Source organism: Lissotriton helveticus, chromosome 2_1 (genome assembly GCF_964261635.1).
Source record: "Lissotriton helveticus chromosome 2_1, aLisHel1.1, whole genome shotgun sequence".
Lineage (NCBI taxonomy): Eukaryota > Metazoa > Chordata > Amphibia > Caudata > Salamandridae > Lissotriton > Lissotriton helveticus.
The window spans coordinates 518,066,304-518,088,829 of NC_136059.1; the positions used below are offsets into that span (position 1 = coordinate 518,066,304).

General features: G+C 43.6%; 1 protein-coding gene across 2 annotated transcripts in view; it reads right to left on the reverse strand.

The window, feature by feature from the left end:
* Nucleotides 1–17,078, reverse strand: part of SGTB (small glutamine rich tetratricopeptide repeat co-chaperone beta) — a 118,059-nt gene extending 100,981 nt beyond the window's left edge. Inside the window, exons 1-3 of one of the 2 annotated variants that reach the window (XM_078675164.1) lie at nucleotides 9,784–9,919; nucleotides 7,466–7,587; nucleotides 1,100–1,203 (exon numbers count right to left, since the gene is read on the reverse strand). In XM_078675164.1, the coding sequence (XP_078531290.1) occupies nucleotides 1,100–1,203; nucleotides 7,466–7,565 (204 nt within the window). In that variant the 5' untranslated portion in view covers nucleotides 7,566–7,587; nucleotides 9,784–9,919. Of the gene's footprint in view, nucleotides 1–1,099; nucleotides 1,204–7,465; nucleotides 7,588–9,783; nucleotides 9,920–17,019 lie in introns of those variants that run through there. The other variant, XM_078675163.1, reaches the window with a different exon arrangement.
* Nucleotides 17,079–22,526: the final 5,448 nt, after the last annotated feature.

Consider the following 22,526-nt stretch of genomic DNA (forward strand, 5'->3'; position numbering starts at 1 on the left):
TAACTTTGGAAAATTAAGTGGCAAAAATCCCTAATGTTTCAGCCCTAGAACTGGCAAATGAAGAGATAATCACAACCTGACAAGAGGGTCAGAGAGGGAGGCCTCCAGTAACTAGGAATTGAATTTACGAGAATCAAAGACTTATTCCTAACATGAAACATATAACCAGCCTTAGTTAAATTAAGGAGGAGGCAAGACCCTGGAGGACATTACCACTGCCAATGCAGGCAGAGCTGTGGTATATAAAATGATTCTGCTACTGCATTTCTTATATATAATGACACCCAGACCCTGGGTCTATCTTCTTATCCATTTTTAGAGAACTACAGGAAGAGATGGGGGTGTTGTTATGGGGTGGAGGGAGTCCCAGAATAGCATTTTGCACATTGACCATGACAGTCCATATGGAGGGTATAGCACTCCCCAACATTTGGTACTATTATTGGGCCTTGCAAATGGTGGTGGTTAATGACTGGGCCTTTAAAGTCCTGGAAAACCTAGCAGTTAAAGTAGACAGACAGGAAGGCGAGGATACATAATTTCTAATTTGCTTTCCTAATGGAACTGAGATTGGAAACCTGCTGCAACCCACAAGAGAGGTAATAAAAGTATGGAAAGCAGCCAAAGCTGCCTTGAGATGAGCTAAGGTAAGAACCCAGTAACGAAATACGAACCACATTTATTGGGCTAGTTATGCAAATTAAAGCTTTTTTTCATTCTCTCCATTTTAGGAATGTTTTCTTCCACGGAGATTAATAAAACATATCAACAATAAGGACTCCTAGACTAAAACCTCTCTCTCTACGCAGCTAAATCCCCCTCTGCCATGAAACACTGAAATTCTCAATAACATACACAAAAATGTAATTGCTGGAAAACTTACACTTGCAAATGTATTTTTCGAGACTGCAGCACCCGACCGCAAGTTCCTCTATCAAACCTGTTTTCCGAATGCATGTGAGCTTTTCATCTCAATCACTTTTCCATGGGGATTTTTTGGGTGACATTCTATTGTTGGGCCAATAAACATATCAAAGTAAAATGCCTGCATGCACAAGGATACAATATTCACTGATGAAGAAAATAATCAAATTCATACCGTGCAAATATTATTTGTGAACATTTCTTCCAGGGCTAGTGGTGTTGCAAGGTGAGTGTCGTCTAAAGTAATCTGGAATACTGTCTCCAGGCACTGAATTGCAACTATAAGATAAAATAAATGTAAAAATAATTTCAGAACGAAGTCATGTATATTGCTTTAACACAATAGGTAATTCAGTGTACTGAGCAAAGCAATGTGATTGCAATAGTAGTATATTCCCCAATGGAAGTAACTAGCAGCCTTAATCTTAATAGAGAGACCAATAAATCAAGCATAGCTGATGACAAGGTTCTGGGCAGAGACGTGATTCCTTAAGGTTTGTACCGTGAACTCCCTGCCGAACAAAATATTAACAATGATCCAAAATTCAGAAGCACCTATTATAGTTCCAAACGGGCTCTTCATTTTCAACATAGTTTTGGAAGACAAAATGATAAACCCATAGACAATAGGAGGCTGCAATATGGATTTTATATGTCATTGGTATTTTAACTCAAAATGGCCTCCATTGCAGAGCTCGTATGAGAACCATTGCCTATGAAGTTTAACATGCTAGGATCAAGAGTGTGAAAAGCCAATAACACACTAAAGACTGGTAGAACCAAACATTTATCTTTATCTGGGGCTTGCAGCGTGAGTTCCTGAATACAAGACCTGGAAGATTCATTACTTTAACTAGGCTCCCCTCGAGGACAACTCCAAAATGTAGACATCCACTTACATCTATCATAGTTGTGTTGTAAAAGGAAAGCCAGATATAAGTATATATTCCGTGGATGGAGGGGTGTATTAGGACTACTTAAACAACGTGATACAGCATTTTAGTTTACTAAAGATGTAACTGGTTATTTCAACAATCATACTTATCGCAGTTATCAACTTTCCATTCATCCATATAGGGGGTGGGGGACGCTTTTTAATATCCAGAGTTTATGTAAGAAGCTGGGAAACATCTTTTGGAGAAGATGGTAATTTCAGGGAGTGCTAACCTTCATTAGGTATGAGAGAGAAAACATACCCCAAACAACGGATCATATTGGCCATAACAAATCAGGCTAATGACTGAGAACTGCAAGTGCGACAAAAAACTAAAACTAGACACCTTGACAAAGGTTATGTGGGAAGCTGAATTGGTGGGGATATTCCATCATTAAACACTGTTGTACATGCAGAGGCTAGCTTTGTTGCTTCTCTTAAAGCATCACTGGCGTTTTAGGAGTTATGAATCTCTGCTGTGTAGCTCTGACATCATTAAAGGAGAAAAGTGCCAACGTCAAATGTTGCTGCTGTGCCCCCAGAGGCAGGATATCACTCAGAAATAACTACAAATGCACTATGTATTGATTCACTAGCTTCAATTATTCATCCATTATCTAAAATTGCTGTCTGGTGCACAGGTTGCTTACATGACAATACTCTATCTGCATAAAAGAGGAACACTGACAGACTGTAACAACGAAGAAGAAAAAGAACTACACAAACTAAAGAATTCTGAAGTACAAAAAAGGAATTTGCTCACGTGACCAAATACCAGAAGAGCAAATATTACATAATCGACCACATAGGGTATATCTAACAAAACAAGATTATAACTCTGTTTCTGTGAAGATTTGCAATTTTTTTTAACTCTTAAACAATTCCAGGAGCTCTCTTGTGACGCTCCAAGCCACTGCTTTCCAGGAACACTCACTCACATGAGTAAGCCTTTAAACATGGTCTCCCAAAGTGTAGACTCTTACTAAAATTGCATTTACATGTGCTACCTTTTTTTTCCTTTTGCCTTCAGGGAAAATGTTTTTCAGGAGGGAATACTACCTTCCCAAAAACCCCACCAATTGTGTGGCATCTCCTCTTCCATTCACAATCTGGATAGTGAAGTAGTCTTTCTGTTTACAGGAGTAAATATTATTGCGTACATTATCAACTTTGGGTAAATCGATTTACTGGTGCAAATTCAATGATTGTGAATTGCTAATTGAACTGCACTTGTGAATCAAGTCATTTACGCAATTAAGCTGAACTTATTCCAGTCATAACACAATTAAGCTGAATTTAGTTGTGCAAATAGCTCTGGGTATAAACCCAAGTTTAATCGAGGGAAAACCCAAATCTTGAGCTATTTATGGAAACCAAAGTGCCAACCTTTGCCTCTAAGAGAAAACTAAGGAATTCCTGCGTTTGACAACACATCACTCCTGCTGGACTCGGAATCCAGGTGAATGCTTTCAGACATGTTACCTAGTCCACATTATCTTGATTTTGTTAAGAACTGTTGGGGTAAACTAAAATATATAAGGATAAGCATAAATAACATCACACAGAAACAACAGCAGAAACAACAGCAGACAAAACACTAGATTCACTGACAATGAAACAAGAAGCCTTATTCTGTGAAGAAATTAAACCGGTTCCCTAAGGTATACTGAATGCCATGCAGACTTCAGTTGCCGTATGATTATGGCAATGGGACTGACGCTTCCAGATGGGCATGAAAAGACTGTTTAATGTCTTTTAGATTCAAAAGCTACAGGAATCTATGTGAACATGAAGTTTGCTCAACCTCAACAAATACCTTTGAATAATGAAAAATATTCCTGATAAGGTTAATGCAGTAGATGGTTCCAGTTTGTGTTCAAGTCCGGTAGGTTTCCATTCACACAATTTGTTTTGTTTTGCAAACCATCATGAAAATATTAGTTTAGATGTAATAGCTGCATCTCCGTTTAAAGTGATTCTTGGCTTGCCATAGGTGACAATACATAACCCAGCAGCAACTGGCCATCTAGAATGCTACAATTAATTTCTGACTGGTATTAGAACAGCTGAGTGATACCACGTGAACCATCCAAGAGTCGTTCTTCTCAGGCTCTAGCAGGGACTCTGGGTAGTGCAGCAAGAAAAGTGTTTCTGGAGATGGGATTTTCCTAAGTATGTAAGGTTGGCATAATTCTGTATCGATGGAATTGGCAATGTGGGCTTAAACATTCAGAACAAAGTCCAATCACTTGGCAGAAAATTCAAGGGCCATAGTTGAGAACGTCAAAAACATTGACTATTAATAAAATAGTTTAATAATAAAAAATTTAAAAAACATTGACTATTTGGCTTTGTCAATTTTGTTTCCCATGTGAAGGGAATGGGTTAGAGCAACAGCACGGAGCGGGACCAGGGGGAAGATTACCTAGAAACACATTCTCTTAGAGAGTGCTGCAACTAGAAGAAAAAAATAGTTTGGGCCAGGACGCATGAGTAGAGGAAGGTACTAACAAACAAGGAAGCAGTAATTTGGCTGTGCTCCAGGAGGGGGAGAAACACATAAAGAGGTTTTCAAGCTGGCACCCACCGACCAAACAGGAGCCAGAAAATCAGAGTGATGATAAAAGAACAAAGCTGATATGGGAATAGTGCAAATTACAATTACAAATGTTTTAAGGTGCTTGCAAAGTTTATTTATAAACATTAACAGACGTGTTTCATCAAGTTAACTTTGCTAATTAAGACAATAACCACTTTCCGAAACAAAGGAAAATCTTTTAATTCACTGGTGCTTTCTACTTCATCCAAAGCGTTTTCTCGTATTGACAGGTTCCTCTTGTTAATAGCGATTTTGCACTGTGCTCTAGAGAAGATCACCTTATTTCTGACACAAGTGGATCTCGTCAAGGCAGAGCAAAAACGGCATTTGGTCACCGAACACCATAAATCAAACTATTTATTGGGATTATTTTGCTGCCCTTTCAAGTGTTTTAGTAGTAAATTGTTAACACTCAAAGTAATAACATTAAACGTGGTGAGCACCGAATCCTAGCTGGCAGTGAAAGAAAGAAAAAGACAAAAATCACCAGGTCTAACATTTATCAGATTATGCGATAGATCACAGGTATCAACGTGGTGCCATTTGGGTTTTAGACCCTATCTTTTAATGTTTCTAGCAGAGGAATTATAGCATGGTTATCTAGATGGCTAGTAGTAAGCTGAACAGTGACCGGCTAAATCACTGAAGTTGGTTGTACGTCTAGCGCGCTCAATTAAATTTATACCTAAATCTCTTCTAGTGAAACATAATCAATTATAGAAAAGAAATCTCTGCTACAGTATGTTGGCTTAATTTTCTCATCCAGGTGGGAAGGTTCATGAACATTAACTATATTCCTCTCGATGAGAAGTTTATATAAAATGACCCAACCATGGTCAGTTTTCAGTGCGGGTTGGTGCATTCACTGCTAGTAGAAAGGTGGTTACTCTGAGTACACTTGTACCAGGTTTTGCATTAAAGTCACCCCCTCCACCCCCAATATTAATGCAAGTTTGGTGGGACCATCTGGCTTAGCATTTCTAAGGGCCGTATTTACCTTATTAAATAGTTACAAGAAAATAGTAAGATAACATGAAGAGAAATTATTTATTGTTACAGATATTACTGGTTAATAAGGAGAAGGCCCTTGGCCTGGCCAAGTTACATGAAACAACTGCAGATACTGGTGATTAGTAGAAAGCATCACAACATGACAATTTAATGGCAGGTTTAACCAGCTACATAAATCACCTATAGCCCCACTTGAGGGTGAAGGCATTGCATATATAGCAAAACAAGTATAGCCATCATAAAACACATCTGTTGTTGCCCATGTTTCTTAGAAAAGGATAACATTCTTGATTGGGGTGATCCAACTGATGTCTGTAACTTTTGAAGCTAAACCCGCTATTTTCCAACTAAGTATGCTGAGTGTAAATGTCTCCTGAAAACAGACAGGAGCTGGGGTGCGGTTTTAAGTCTTGTAGGGCTCAAAAGAAGCACCTCAGGAGGAACTCACCTATCCTAGTGTGCATGATGAGTGTTTGAAGGAGGATCCTATGGTTGATAGTATCAAATGTGGCTGAAATATCAACAAAAAACTCAGCCAATTCCAGTGGTTTTCAGATTCCTGGAAATGGCTGTGAAAACGTACACGGTTATAACAACTGAATGCCTGCTTACAATAGTTTTCAACTCTTTAGCAACAAGAATTGCATAATTTATTTGTTCCAGGACACTCCTCTAAATGGTTAGAATAATTAGTCAACCTGGCCTTTAACTGAACCCACTACACAAGAGGAGATCACAGTTGAAGGATTTCACTTATCAGTCTTAATGTATTCCATCCTCCCCTTATATCAAAAAGCTATATTCTCTTTCTGTAAAGTGCTCTGAGGAAACAAAAATGCGATGCCTGTGCATGATAAAACATCTTTAAAAAGAAATAGATTAATAAATGTTCTGTTCTACATGTTTCTTTGTGAAGAATGATCAAGAAGTATTTAGAGCTAATATTACAAGTAGTAACCATGGTAAGTAGTAACAATGATGTAACTAAATTTGTTGGAGAACCTTACTGTAGTATAAGTAAACGACTGAAAGTATGGTCATCTAAGATAATTTGTATTAGAAGAGCTTCTATTTAACACACGTCTATATTATTGTGTAACTTATTCCCCTTCCTTCCTCTTCCACCTTGAGCACAAGATAACCAATTAGGACCTCACAAATTCAACCAATCATCTGACTACCAATTTTGTGGCTACTAATTTCTGGAACAAACACACTTTTACACTGGTTACGAACATTTCTTGCAAAACAAATGGCAGATTCCCCCACGCCAACAGCTCAACCTTCTTTTATCTGACAAAAGGTGCAAAGTTACCATAAATACTGACATTTGAAAATAGTCACTAAATCACTGAACATCAACCTTTCTGAAACAGTAAACATACAGTATTTCACAGTGTCTTCAACCTGCTGGAGTTAAACCTTGGCTTCACTTTCAACAGGGACGGCCTTAGGCATGTGCAAGCTGTGCACCTCCACAGGGCTGCCAAACCCCAGGGGCCACCACGCCAATATATATCATTAATATAATAATCCTCTGAGGATGGATACATGTTTGCGTGGCGGCCCCTGGCAGGGATTTGGCGGCCTCCGGCTCTGTTCCACTTCCAAACACCTTCCTGAGCTCCGGGGGGCACCGTCCCGCCCGGACCCCCTCTTCCGGGGCCCCCTATCTACGCTCCATGCCCAGGGCCGCCATGAGCCTAGAGCCGCCCCTGCTTTCAAAGACCTATGCACTGAATGGACGACCTAAGAAATAACCTATCTAATGCTGAAGCTGGCTTTCACCATCAAGGGAGTATTGTCTGCAGGCAGATTTATGATTGTCAAAAATAATTCAAAGAAGCAAGTATATTTGTCATATATGTGCAAGCCTTCTGAAAATAAAATACTGCCTTCCTTGAAGTAAAATTAACACACTCACTTCAAAAAACCATTTACTTCTTTCTTTGTGCAGAGAAAGATCTGATTTACTAGATTTTTAGCTTGTGGATTACCTTCCAGGCTTTCCTGTTCATCTGAAGTGTAGGTGTCCACTCGACTCTGCTCTCGCAGAAATTGGATGACTGCATACACGAGATGCTTGACTGAGGACATTTTACTAATCTGCTGGCTTAACCTAAATAAAAAGATTGAAAAACAAGTAAGTTGTGCTAACTATTTCTCAGCAACAGAGTTTCACAGATGAATCATTTGGTAAACCATGTTAGAAAGTTTCTTATACAGTGTACCCACAAGTTTAAGGTTGGGAAACCGTCGGAACACCGCAGTCTAAACCACGAGTGTTCCGACTACGCAAGCTAAACCACACTTGCCTTAATCACGCATTTGTGTGGTTAAGGCAAAGCGTGGTCTAGCTGCTGCAGACGGAAGCAGGAAGCCCACAAAACTACCCGACCCACCCCAGCCCACAAAACAACCCCAACTCACCCCTCAGCCCACAAACCAACCCCTACCCCCAACACAGAAAGCTATCCCAACCTACCCCCAGTCCACAAAACAACCCCCACCACACCCTCCAGCCCACAAAATAACCCCGACTCACCACCGTCAACGAAACAAACCTGATCCCCCAGCCCATAAAACTACCCGACCCTCCCAGCCTACTAAAATACCACAAAACAACCCTCACCCCGCCCCCAGCCCAGAACTAGACCCAGGCCCACTTTCATCACCGCTTGCTGTGACGGTGTAGGGGAGAGAACACCGTTGACTCTTACCTGCTCTCGAGGTTTGACATACAGAACTTAGACAAAGGAAAGGAAGCCTGGCCAAAAGCCTATCCTGGTAAGTACCTGAAAGGACCAGTCAATGGAGTCAAAGGCTATTTCGCAGTCCAGTAACAGAAGCGCTGTGGGGCCTTAGAGTATGTGGTGGCGCGTGCAACGATGCGGCATAAAGCTGCATTTGTTCGGGTGAACCTGTGTCGTAATCACCGACACTAAAGTATTTTGGTGTAAGTTTTGAACTTTGTGTTGATCAGCAAAATCGGGTGGTTGGAGGAACAGTCCTCCGGAGGTTTCCCAGCCTTATGAATGACAACTTTGGTGTGGTTTTCCAGCACATCTTTAATTCATTGTTTAAATGTGCTTTTTTACAAAACGTCCGTGTAAGCATGAAGCAGTAAATGACTGACTTAGTTTAGAAACTAGGAGACTGAGCTATCTACACCTGTGGGATTTCGCCCAACAACTCTATGTAGGCCCTGCTTTCCTCAACAGCATCTCTCCCTGAGCAGCCTTTCCTCGTCACTATCTTTAAACAGGTTTTTATCAGCGCCTTCCCCGTGAGACTCTCATGGGCACATTACTCAATTTTCTAGACCAAATTCCAATTCCTCGCTAGTCTCTGACAAGCCCTTCACAGCCAGCATCGTTTCTGCAACTCATCAAGATCTAGCTCGCCAGCATCAACACCACCTTCTCGCCTCTATGAAGCACATCACTTAGTAGCATCTTGCAAGTACCTGGCTCACTACTCTCTCATCACCAACACCTCTTACCAGGCTCTCAGGAGCACCTCGACCTTAGCCGCTGCAGCCGCTCATTAACATCCCCTCACGAGCGCCCCATCATTCCACTAACGAGCAAAATTAGTATCACTCTTTAGCCTCTCATCAGCCCATCGCATATTATGTGTCCAGCACTTAACTCAAGTCTTTCATCAGTACCACATACACTAGCATCCCATGTGTTCTCCTCAGCACCCTTACACACATAACAATCATAAGAATCAACTACATTATGCATTTTTCATCAGCCTTACATAATCTCCTTCGGTACCAGCAGCTGCTTCCTTGACACTCGTTTCATCATCTCACGCGCTGAACGGTGCCCAGCTCATCGCACCAGCCCCTCAGCTGCAGCTCCAGCTTGTCATCCATCGCCTCTTACTCATCAGTATCCTGACAAACTCTCGCCAGCTCTATCCCTCCCTCTCAATAGCCACGCGTCCAGTCCACGCTCTTACTAGTTTGCTCGTGCTCTGACCAGCGTCTTCTTCATCAGAATATCACCACCTACCTCTTCCCCTGGGCTCTCATGAGCCCTCACACTGCATCCCTTCTCGACAGCCACTCATCAAAATCAGCCTGTCCCTCCCTCCCCAGTCTGTCTCCCCTCTGCATCTTCTGCTCTTGGTCTTTAAAGCTCCCTGCTAAGGGTTTTATTAACCCTTCCTTATTCTAGTGCCGTAGTAGACTTATGGCGTTCATTTATTTTTTTATGGAGGTCGGACGACTGTTATTTTCGTTTAATAATAATGTCGGTAACGGAGGAGCCGCCTCTGCATGCAACAAGGCCGGCAGCTTCCTTACCTGGCACAGAGGCTCGCGCAGGGAGACTGATGCAGTCCAGCAGCATCGCAGCATGTCCAGGGTGGGGAGGCGCCCTCTGCAGCTGTTCGCTCTGCGCTGCTGCTGCTCTAGAGGGGCTGGCCCCACACTGCCAGCGACACAGAGGAAGGACAACGCGACTTCCTGACGAGGCCACCTTTGAACAGGTTTACACAGTCTAATCACGGATCGCAAGATCCACCTTTTTTCCAAACAACAGTTTATAAAAATGCTTCCATTCCACCGATGGGGAGGCACCACCGGCAGCGGAGGAGTTAATGATCTGGGCCCAACAGCAACTGCTTGAGAAATTTAATGAGGATGGAGACATGAGCACTGATGATTGTAATTGCATTGCTGTAGCGCTTACTACCCTAGATTAGGGGTCGAGGCGCTTTGTGGGGAGTTACACGCTACTCTGGAACATAAAAAGGATTAGTGGTGAATTAGTGTAGCAAACATGCCAACATTTTGGAAAAGGAAAGTGGGAGATTTAAAAAAAATAATCCGGAGAATGTATTACTTCCATGACTTCTATTGCGGCCTGCGTCGAGTTTATTGGCATTTATGGGACTTGCAATGTGCTGCTGCAGGATCAGATATCAGAAATTCAAATATACGTTTTTTCCATACCTGTCAGGAACACAGAGGAATCACTATGGCAGTCAGAGAGAACGTTATAAAAATGTTGTACACTTGCTTGCATGAGCAGGTCACTGGAAGTGCATGATCCAAGTCACACCACACCTGCCCCTGCCATCTGAAGTCTGCTGAGGAATTGGGTTGTTGCATGCATGAATCGGGAGGCGGGAGACTAGCCTTTAAATCGGTAGTCTCCCGCCTGAATCAGGAGGGTTGGCATGGGCATGTTATAGGGAAACATTCAATAATTTGAGCTGTGAACATGTGAGTCTGTGACAAGATTGTCACGCTCCAACAGTCTTTCTCTAGGGATACGGGGTGGACCCGGACCTACATCAGACTTGGGTCGAAAGAGTATGGATCCCTACAACCCCCAGCATTATTACAACTCCCGGCTATACAACTGGACAAATCGCTTACATACCTCAAGGACCTTAAGTCTGGCTTTCCGATGGATGCATGCCCAGCAAAATTATTAGCATCTTTAGCCCCCACTATAAACCCCCTAGTGACTAAGGTGCTAAATTCATCCCTTTCCACCGGCACAGTCCGTCCATTTGGAAGCAGGCAAAGATTCTACCGCTCCTTAAAAAGCCGACCGCTGACCCGAATGATCCTGCGAACTATAGGCCTATCTCCCTCCTCCCGGCTCTCTCTAAGGTACTAGAGAAACATGTCAACAGAGTGATCACTGATCACGCAGAAAGTCACAATCTGCTGCACATGACTCAATCTGGCTTTAGGGCCAATTACAGCATGGAGACTGCTCTGTTGGAAGTGACCGAGCATTTAAAGGAAAAGCTTAACCTGGGGGGTAGAGCTGTCCTCATACTACTTGATCTGTCGGTGGCGTTTGACACGGTCCCACATGAGAGACTTCTTGATAGATTAAGGAACATAGGTATTGATGGGGCAGCACTAGCATAGATAACTTCTTTCCTGAAGGACAGAAACCAGGAAATATGGATGCCCCCTTTTTCATCCCCCTTGCCCAGCACGAAAATAGGAGTCCCTCAGGGCTCTATCCTTAGCCCGACTCTTTTTAATTTATACATGCCCCACCTTGCACCCTTGGCAGAGTCCAATGGTGCTAAGATAATATCAAATGCTTTTACAAAGAAAAGAAAGAAGGATTTGCTGTAATTGATCTGCACATCAACATTTGTCTCCTTGTTATTCAGTTCAGTTCAGTTCAGTTAGTTTTTATTTCGACAATTAAAAATCATCATAAAAATACATAGTATCAATACATTTTAAAAATACGCCTAAAACATCATTAAACTACATTTCTGAACTTTACAATAATGTTTTAAAAACAGTTAGATGATATTAGATAAAATTAACCCCCAGCAGCAGGACATGTAACTCAGCAGTAGAGGTGAGCATTAGTTTAAATTCACAGTTAGATCAATTTCTTGTGTTTCTCAGTCTAACCGCTACTTTTAAAAAACTTGAGCTGGCACACAAGGTGTACATATCACTTGCTTTCTGTAGGAATAGCAGGGCAGCTTTCGCGTGACGTATTTTCTGTTTTCTCAGGATATTGACCAAAAATCGGCGCCTAGGCAATTGATAAAATGAACATAAAAGTACAAAATGAAGGGTGTCCTGCGGAGACCTATTGTCGCAGCCGCAGGCACCCTTCTGCTCAATCGTTATGGTAAAACCAGAAGGATAGGCTAAAATGTTAGGTAAAAGATTGAGCCTAAAACGAAACAATAAAAATCTCGCATGTTGGTTATGCATCAAGAACAAATAAGGTTCCATGCCTACCCCATTGGCTACTAGACCATATGCCATTACTGTCGTTTTGGCCTTTGCCGCATTAGCTCTAGATATTTCAGACTTTTGTAGAAGCAGATTCTTTATGGTAAATTTACAATTAATCGTAATTTGCGACACGTCATAAAACAAGTGTGACTGGTCAATATCTATCAGAGTATTTTTGACGTATTTTAGCCAGGGGATTTGCATCGTATTGTCCCTTTGCAGACAGTCTTTGACAATTTCCCTTGTTAATTCAGCCTCTGGGTTAGTCCATATTCTGATCCAGGCCGTGATTGGCTTAATGATCACTTGATCCGAAATGTATTGGATCCCCAGTTCTGAATGGGCGATATCAGCGGCAGTGGAGGGGGGGCTTTAAGAATTCTCCTAAGAAACTTATCTTCTTCGATTTGCAGTTTTTTCGCATCCCTGAATCCCCACACCTCTGCACCATATAGTGCCTTTGGCATTGTAACTGATCTGTACAGGGTCATTATTTGTTCAGGGCACCACCGACCCAGTCTGTGCGCAAAACTTAGGATGGCTCCATTTGAAGACACCAGTTTAGAACAATGTTCCTCCAATAGGGGTTTAAAATGCATATCGCCATCCAACAAGAGGCCCAGATAGGGAAAGGTATTCACTATTTCCAGCTTGTATGTCCCAATTTTAAACATAGGCTTCTTAGTTGGTTTCTTGCCGGCCATCATAACAAATGATTTTTTTAGATTTACAGACAAATCCAAGTCGGCCATAAACTTCACAAACCTGTTCACCAGATGTTGTAGGCTAGTCGGTGTACGGGCCAGGAGGACCGCGTCGTCTGCATATAACAGTACTGGGATCTGGCGCGTTCCTACTCTCGGGCAGTCCAGGGCAAGGGAAGTGAGGTTGCTTTCCAGGTCATTGATATATAATGAGAAAAGAAAAGGCGCAAGGATACATCCTTGCCTTACGCCCTTTGAGCAGGGGAATGGTTCAGTTCGCCCCCCCTCGGAGCTGTAACGCACCCTAGCCGAGGTGTTCCAATGGAGCTCCTTTAAGATGTTTATGAGCTCCACCTCCATTCCCATATTATACATCATAGCCCATAATTTATTTCTGTTGACATTGTCAAAGCAGCAGCCAAATCCATAAATCCCATATATATCGTGCCACTGCTAGCTTTCGTGTATTTGGCTGTTAAGAGATACAGATTCAAACACTGATCACTAGTAGATCTGCCCATTCTGAAGCCGTACTGTGTCTCCGCTATGGTGCGATATTCCTCCGTCCAGTCCATTAGTCGATTTAAAATCACGCGCCCTAATATTTTCGCAGAGACATCAATTAAAGAAATCGGTCTGTAACATTTAGGATCTTCTCTGCTCCCTTTCTTGAAAATGGGCACAATCAGAGCGGTGGACCAAGACCGTGGTAGGCCTGACCTGATGGCTGCATTAAGGACCATTGTTAAAATTGGTACCCAGAGATCTATATTACTTCTGTAAAGGTCTGGGGGTGTACCATCGGGTCCTGGTGCTTTATTGGGGGTAAGACCTTGGATCGCCGTTTTTAACTCTTCCACTGTAAGGGTTACTTCTGCGCTCCTGCCTCCCTCCCATTCTCCCTCCTGCATACCCATGTTAGTGTTGTTATACAAGCCCTCAAAGTGCGTAACCCAATCGTCTGGGAGGATTGTAGACGTGATGGCTGGTGCTGTATTGTCGTGGAAACAAGGTCTATTCACAATTCTCCAGAATTCCGAATAATACCTGTTTTCACCTGCCTCTCTTAAATCTGCCCAGACTTGTGCCTGCAGTGCTGCTTTCCTTGCCCTAACACAAGACTTGTAAATTTGCCTACAGTTGGCTACTAGTACCGTGTCCCTTGGTTTAGATTTGAGGGCTTTTTTTTAGATTCCTCAATGCCTTAGAACAGGTGGTGTCAAACCAACGTGGGTGGTTCATTTTTGGCTTAGCAGAATCTTTCACTTCCAGTAGTTTATCTGCTAATTTTGTTAGGGCTTCAAACGCTGCTACTACCTCTGTGGCTTCTATTTGGGGGTTCAGGCATTGATCTAAATATTTCTCCCCTTTTTGGACTCAGGCTTTGTAAAATTCCTGAGGGTTTATTTTTGTCCATTTTAGGCGCCTCCCCTGGTCTACCGGCTGCAGTCTACCCTCCATTTTTTTAATCTTTCTCCTGCAACCCTTGTACCTTAGTTCTAACACTAGTGGGTTGTGATCGCTAAAGGGGCTCCACTTTGTGATAACCTTTGTTATACGGGGTGTCGCAAAAGCTGATATGAATATATAATCAATTATTGATGAACACCCTCTCCCCTTAAATGTAGGGACAAGCGTACCCCCCTTCTCCTGTCCTGTCATATCAATAGTGTGGACTAATGCATGCGTCTCTATTATTGTAGATAGGCCTGTACCTTCCTGGGTGTGCTCAAAGTGCGGCCCCTTTTGTAACGGGCAAGCATCCCAGTCTGGTAGTATAGTGGGAAGGTTAGGGCAGAGGTGAGAGTTAAAATCACCCAACAAAAGTATTATTGGACTCCCCCCTCTTTTCTCTGGTCAACCTTTTCGCTTAGTCTATTGTTTAGCTCTGATATAGCAGCATTCTCCCCTTGTGAGGACCCTGGATTATAGATGTTAAAAAGTTCCAATTTCAGTCCTCTACTTTGGAGTGTTACTAACTGCAGGGTATGTGACGCCCATAAGGGCTCTGCCCATTTCCCTTCTATGGTTAGGTGAACATAGATAGATAAACCTCCTTTCGCTCTCCCTGCTCTGCTTTCCTGTGCTGGAACAGCAAAGCACTTAAAACCCTCTAGCTGGTGCAATGCCGGGTTCAATGCCCATGTCTCTTGAAAGGCAAGTATCTGGTAGCCTTCAAGTTCCTTCCTCCATTCTGGATTTTCAAACTTAGCGGCTAGCCCTGCTACGTTCCAGGATATGATGTTTAACTTTCCCTCCTTCTCTTCTTCTTCAATGGGGACCTGGGGCAGTGGCCTACGCTTGGTCACTTGACTGTTCCTTTCCCCATTTTTTCCTCTATCCATAGGTGGGGAACAATGTATCTCCCTAGTAAGGGAGCAATCTACTTCAATGGTTGGGGTGCAATCTCTCACCCTATCATTGGAAGGTTCTGTAGCTAGCATTCCTTGTCCATTGCTATGCTCACTCGGTGCCAGATCCTTATTCGGGGCCCTGCTCCTCTCAACCAGTTCAGTTTTAGATAGTAATGCTAGTCATTCATTGTTGTCTAAGGTCAGTAAGGGGCTAAATCTATTGGTCCACTGAGGGTGTAGCTGATGTGGGTAGTACTGGGTCGTGAAATCATTGTGCCTAACCCAATGGTCATCCACTATTCTGCCTCTGGTACCCTGTTTGGGGTTTGGGGGGTATGTATCAAATATTCTAGGGTAAAAGTAGCCTAAAGGCATTGTCCTAATTGTACTTGTGGAGTTTCTATTTTGATTGTCTAGAATATATTGCACTAAGTTTGGGTTTTTGAAGTTTGCGATAATGCAATTCCCTTCTCTATCTTTTCTCCTCCTTCCTACCCAGCTTACCCTTCTTACATTTAAAATGTCCCCCTTCCCCCCCCCCCTGCAATGGTCTATGAGTATTTAGCCAATTGACAATCTTGCCTTTTAGTTCCATCTGCGATTCTCTTTGTCCTATTCTAAGTTCAGGAACCCCGGTGAATATGACTGCAAAAGGACTAGCTTCTGGTGGTAGGTTTACATATGGCAAGTGAGCTTGGTGTCTATCATACTGCTCAATACCCGATTGTGGGTCAAACTGTTTGGAGCTAACAGATAGTCCTCTATTCGGGTGTCCAGAGTCTCCAGTGTTTTTCCTAGTTCCCTGATGTTTCATACTGCCTTCCTGCCCCCTATTAACTGTATGCGTTGGCTCGGCATGCACCTCAACGATGCTGCATTGTTCATTACTCACACAATTGTTGTTAGGTTGGCGAGTTAGTTGGGGCAGAGGAGCGGTTTCAACGTTAACATTCCCTTGTTGATTAACAGTTTGTGCCTCCTTGGTCTTACCCTGCTTCAGTATTTCATGCGCTATTTTATCCAGTCTACTGGTCAGTGGTTTGATTTGGCTTAAGATAAAGGTTTCTAAATGCTTTTGGAGATCTAAGATTATCTCATTCACCCATCCCGGAGGTATACAACGGCCTCTCGTGTCTGTTGTATAAGCATCTTCTCCCCCATCTCCTGGTTTTTCACTCCTTGTGGATTTCTTCCAGTTTTGTGTTTGTGGGTTTTTCCGCCCCCCTTTTCTGCTTCTTTTATTAGCTCTTACAGTTTCCACTGCCTTCCTCAGGGGTTCATCTTCTATCGCTATCTGGGCACATGGGACGTCATTGATGGAATCATTCCGGGTATCGTTTAGAGACAACAAACTACCGTTAGCATCCTCAGTTAGCGTGGGCGAGAGCGGCACAGTGGTTAGTGTCATAGATATACGTCTTTTAGTCCGTTCTATCTCGCCCACCACCTTTTGCAGCATTAAATCTATAGCAGTTGGAGTGTTTTAATGGGGTGCCGTGATAGTACTCAGTGTTCCTATCTTTTTTGCTGTCTGTGGTGTGTCTGGTTTACTCTTCGTAGAACGAGTTTTAGGTTTTGTAGCCATGATGTTTGTATGGCTTTATACTATTCGTTTCTCTTGGGACCCAGGCGCCTTACTCAACTTCGGTATAGTACTATTCACCTCCCTTGTGGGCTTTTAATAGGCACACTTATGTATCGTCAACTAATTGATAACCCCAATGTATTAGAGGCCGGAGTAATAGTACCTTATCATACGGCCAAGATTTGCTGCCCGTCCCGTCCCTGGTCGTCCCCGGACGGCCACAGACAGCCCGCCCTCTGCCCGGGCTCAGCCCGGCGTCGCCCGCGCGCGTCCCGCGACGCGGAAGGAGCGTCCTGTTTTTGTAGCGCCTCCGGGCGCGCAGCGTCAGGCAGCAGGAAGTGTGCGGAAGTGGGCGCAAGGCTCCCTGGGAGCTGTGGTCTCCAGCCGCAGGCCGCGAGATGGAGCTTTGCGGCGCGGCGAGTCCACAGCGTTAGGAGCCCAGGAGTCACGAGCGCCTGTCCAGCCAGGGGCGTAACACAAGCCCCCGCAGCCCCTGCGGTGCGGGGGGCCCGCGCTCCTCCAGGGGCCCCGCGCTCCTCCTGGGGCCCCCCACGTGGCTGCACATTCAGCTATCACTTAGCACTCCACACATGATCCGGATGCTGGAAGTTACGTAACTTAAGTTACTTAACGCTCGCCATAGTTGCAAGCGCAGCAGCCGCATCTGCCCGGTCTTTACCTTTGAGCACACTATGGTTGGGCTAGTTATTGATTCTCATGCGCATGCGCATATGCGCCACTTTGGGCAATTTAAAAGTGCGCGTAAAGGCATTCGGTACGGCGGCTGAGAGGGACTAGGCAGCTGAGAGGGACCGTGCGGCCAGGCGAGTCAGAAAGGTAAAGTAAACAGCCGTGCAGGGCAGGCAGAAAATGCGCAGGGCGAAAGAGGGCGAGTAATTTAAAGTACCGAGGACATGCAAAAATGTCTATTAATAATAGCAAAAGGAATTGAATCGATATTTATTTTAACAAGAGAGCTTTGAGACCTTGTCCCGGTCTCCCCCTGAGCGCGCCAGGCCCGGTTTCAATTAAACGCAGCGCTGGAAGGGGCCTCGGTCCCCAGCCGTTCTACTTTTCACAAAGCTGCCTTATAGCAAGTGATAAGAGTCCTTGCTTCCAGCCGCGCTAACCAACAGCAGAGGGACAGGGGTCGCTGGCAGCAGACTGCAGGTTTACTAATGAATTGGCGCTCTGGTTCCAAAATTAATTTATGGGTGCAGCAATTAGTTTGTTTTTTTAAGTTGGGCATTTGGTATACACATATTCACGTACATCTTAAAACGTGCATAAACATTCCTTAATTTTTTGGAAAGGCAAAGAGGGGCAAAATTAAGCACCGGGAAAGAACGGAAGTGTGAATATTTGAATATCTCACAGTACCACTGCTGGCTGCCACTTTGTGGCGCGATTTCAGGATCAGAAGGGTTTGGTCTCTATTACTGCATAAGATGGATAACAGTAAAACAATATACAAAGACAGGTTGATAACGAAATGCATATGGAAAGATAGATGGGAAGACATAAAAAGATAGACAAATAGGCATACAGGCAGAGGAGATACAGATGGACACAAAAATAGATGGTCAAACTACAGATTGGCACGGATACACACATAGGTAGATAGATAGCAACAGATAGATAGATACAAGGAGGGCAGGCAGAAGACCGATAAATGCAGTTTAATTATATGCAATCAGCCAGCATGTTGCAGCTGCTTCACGAGAAAGTGCCAGTTCTTTAGCTAAAAGCTCGCCCAAGCATTTCTCCAAATGGTATCCTTGACAAATTCACTTTTGTGGGACATGATGAGGTGTGAACACGATCTCCAGGCTCACCTCTTTCCTTTAATTTTCGCAAGCAAAATTTTCCAGCTGTGCCATGCCACACCAGAAACGCCGGTGGGCCAGTATCAATGCCAAATGCTCTCCCGGGTGCCGAAACTGGAGGCCCAAAACTCATTACAGGGGTCAACTTCATTTTGGTTCATATCATCAACTGGGTATGCATATCATGCAATAGCTGCTTGTTTGAACAACCGCACACGTGGAAGGAGATTGTTAAGCACCTTAGAATCATTTCATATTTTAGCAAAATTCAAAAAGGGAATCGCAAACCCAGATAGTCCCCCAAAATTACTTTATTTTTACTGGGTGAGTAACATTAAGTGCATTCAATTTAACTTCATCAAACGGTTGACACTGGCACTGATAAAAGGATGGAAAAATGTAAGACGCAAGAGCAGCAAAAATCACATGGCTTATATCCGCATTAAAACCAGATGTTTCGTTAATGGCGCAGTTGGATAAAGCTGCAGAGATAGAACTCAGTACTTTCGGCAGTATTCACAAACGTTTCTTTATTTTATTCTTTAAATCAGAAAGCACTTTCTTCTCGGAAAGCAGTGAATTTATATATTTAGGGGATTGACTTGCTTTCCTGCGGTGTCTTCTATTTTCTAAAATACAGATCTAACTGCTTACGCCCCAGGACGGACTGGTGCGGCCTTAATTTAATTATTGCCAATGCTAAACTTTCCCGGTCTTCTGGCACCTGCCACTGAAGCTGCAGGCCAGACCTCAGGCGAGTCAGTCTGTCACCTAAATATTCTCAAGTTTGAAAAGTTGTCTCACATGGTATAATTTTCAACCTCCATTTTTTAAATGGAATGTGTGTGTATTTGTATAAAAACAGATAAGAGTCAGGTGCCTGCTGCCAGGGGAGGCACGGGTCAGGCTCCAAAAGGTGGGCCATGCGAACGCTCCAGGTGACTGAGCCCAGGAGCACAGGCAACTGCTGTCGCCATTGGCAGGATATCCCTCACTTTAAAATCGCTATAGGGGCTCAGGAAATCACTTGTTAGCAGGGTGTGTGCTTTACAGACTTTTTCTATTGCTTCTGGCCACCTTGTTTTTTTAGGCTTTTCAACAGTCTCTCTGCCTGTCCAATGTGAAAGTGTGGCATTTTCTGACAGTCTGGTGCGTTTGAAATGGCTGTAGTGCTGGGATGTCCATTCACAAGGTGGAACACAGCTTCTGGTGCGGCCTTTCCAAATGCACAGCCTGTCAGTAAATCTTCCACTTTCTCTGGGTGCCATTCCTCTACCATCAAGTGGTATATCACACCCTCCCCCCACAGACCCTTGACTTCTTTCATGTGCTCTTTATTTGCTGACACTCTAGAAGCAGAGAGAAGTTGTGATAGCAAAGGGTGCCTGGGCGCAGGGAGTGTAAGGTCACAGGCAGAAAGTGTGATATCCCTCCGATTAAATGGTGCATCGCATAGTATGCAAGACAGCATAGAACATGCATACCAAACACTGATCCATGCTGGGTGTGGGGAGGGCTTTGTCAGATTTTCAAAGTATATACACATTAAAAACATTTCGGAGTATTCCACTTAAACAGGAATAGTTTGAATTGTAAGTGATTAGCCTGGAAATAAGAAGTCTCAAATTATCTAGGCTTGGTGAAGTGTACAAATTGCACCTACCCCTTTTTTGGCACCCATGTTAGCTTTAACTTCTTTCAATGGGTCCGGTGCCGCCTTCCCCCCGGAGGGGACTGGCTGTATGGTCATTGCAAAGAAATAGTTGTGCTCCAAAATCTGGCGTTGGTCTAGCCCTCGTGGACACAAACTGGACACTCCTGAGAAAAGCAAGCGTAGCACTGATACGAGTACGTTTTCATCCTCAGTGCACCATGAGAAGTGACCCCACAAGGCACTAATTATTGTGCCCGGGTATTGTGGCAATTGCACATAACATAACATAAAATAACATAACATACTCTGTATTTGTATAGCGCAGGTTTTTCAATACTTTGAATTTGATTCCTGTGCCACCTGGCATAAATGAAGGAAAGAGGGCCCTATGTCTAGTTTTGTTTTCATCTGGGTCCCACATTATCTTTTGACAACAATGGGATCCCATGGCTTTGCATCATCCAAGTGATTCCACACTTCATTCCCTCTGCACCCAGGGGTTCCCTTCACCACTTTCAGTTCATTTGCCTTCAACTCCTCTGTTTCATGCTATGGCTTCTATCAATTGTGTATTTTCTGTTCCAGACTTCCAGTCCACTGGGGAAGTCTTGAATGTCATACAAAGGACCAAAGTGAATATTTGTGGACTGAAACATATGGGAAAAACAGCTCTTCTAAACACTAACAACAGTTTTTTACTGGTATGAGGACCTGTCCTTGAAGCCCATTGTTAAATTGTCAACTCAAGCACACAATCCATCATTGTGAGGACCAAAGTCTAAACGTTGTGCATGTTCTGGGCCATGACACTTGCACTCTGGGGATGACCCCTGTGCTCAGCGTCTAGTTGGCCACTCTCCCAGCATGTGTCTGGCCTGTAGGACAGCCCCCTTCTGCAATTCCACTACAAGGATCCACTCAGAGTTGCATATATGCACAATCATTTCTGATCTGCAGCTGGCACTTCTAGCCCAGTGCTGGGGCACCTCACTCACTCATGCACCTCTACCCAAAAGTGCAGCGGCAAAGAGTAGAGTGGCGTAGAGTTCGGGCCATCAGCGCACTAGTTGTAGCATGCAGCTGCAGCATGGGTACACCAGTTGCCTCATATCAGTCCTGTGACCAGGCGGCCTGCCTCATAAATTAAATAATGCGCTTCTGAGCCTCTCAATAGTGAAGATGGGTTGTCCCTCTCTCCTGTTTACCAGTCCCGCATCATCATCTTTGTTGTAGCACATTCTGATGACCAAGTTATAGATAGAGCTACACAACTATATGGGCAGCAATTATATGTTATGGTACGTTATTTATGTTTATATAATGCATTCTATGGAAAATATGGCCCACAGCCCAAATGCCATGTCTGTGCTTAGTTAGATGTAAGCAAAATGTTCTATTTAATGTGTTGTGTTGGAAGTTTGTGTGTGTTCCATGCTATTGAGAAGTGCTCTTCGGGGTCACATTGCTGCCAGCTGTATAGTATATCTTCGCTATATGGGGTGTATGCAAGGTCTGTCCAGAGCGTTCTGTTCGATGCTTGCGTGTATTTTAAACTACTTACAATGCTCTTGGGAGATGCGTGCCATCTATCTATATGGTATTTCTGAGCTATGTTCTATATACGCTCTACCCAGTGAGCGCTATTACATGTCAGCGTATGATGTACAACAAGTGTTGTTGGATGCTGCAGTGCACCACAACAGTCAGCTGTACGCTCTGAGGTGCACAGTCAACATACCTTTGTTAACTGGTTACAGAGGCTTCGCTTTTTTTCTGGTTCCAGTATCCCCTGGTCCCCCATTCTGCCTATTCCTTGAATTTGAAATTTACATTTACTGCTGTAGTGTGAGAATGCACTTCATGAAAAGGAATATAAAGTAGGGTTGCATAAAGACAAATGCCAGCCATGTGTTTAAAGAGCCTGGAAAGACCTCATCTTGGCACTTAATAGGGTTATAAATAAAAAAAAGTATGTATTTATTTGTAATGTGACTTTTGTTTCTTTGTTCCCTTTACTTATCAGTCATGGATCCCATCATTCAGGCAGCCCTAGAACACAATTAAAGTGCATTCTAGTTATATTTGCTTTTCGAAGTATGCACAGATAAGTGCTGAAAATGTGGCTTAGGTGACTGCATATTTATGTCGGTGGCGCAAAGTGGTGGGCCAGGCCGCGGGGGGGCCCCCTCA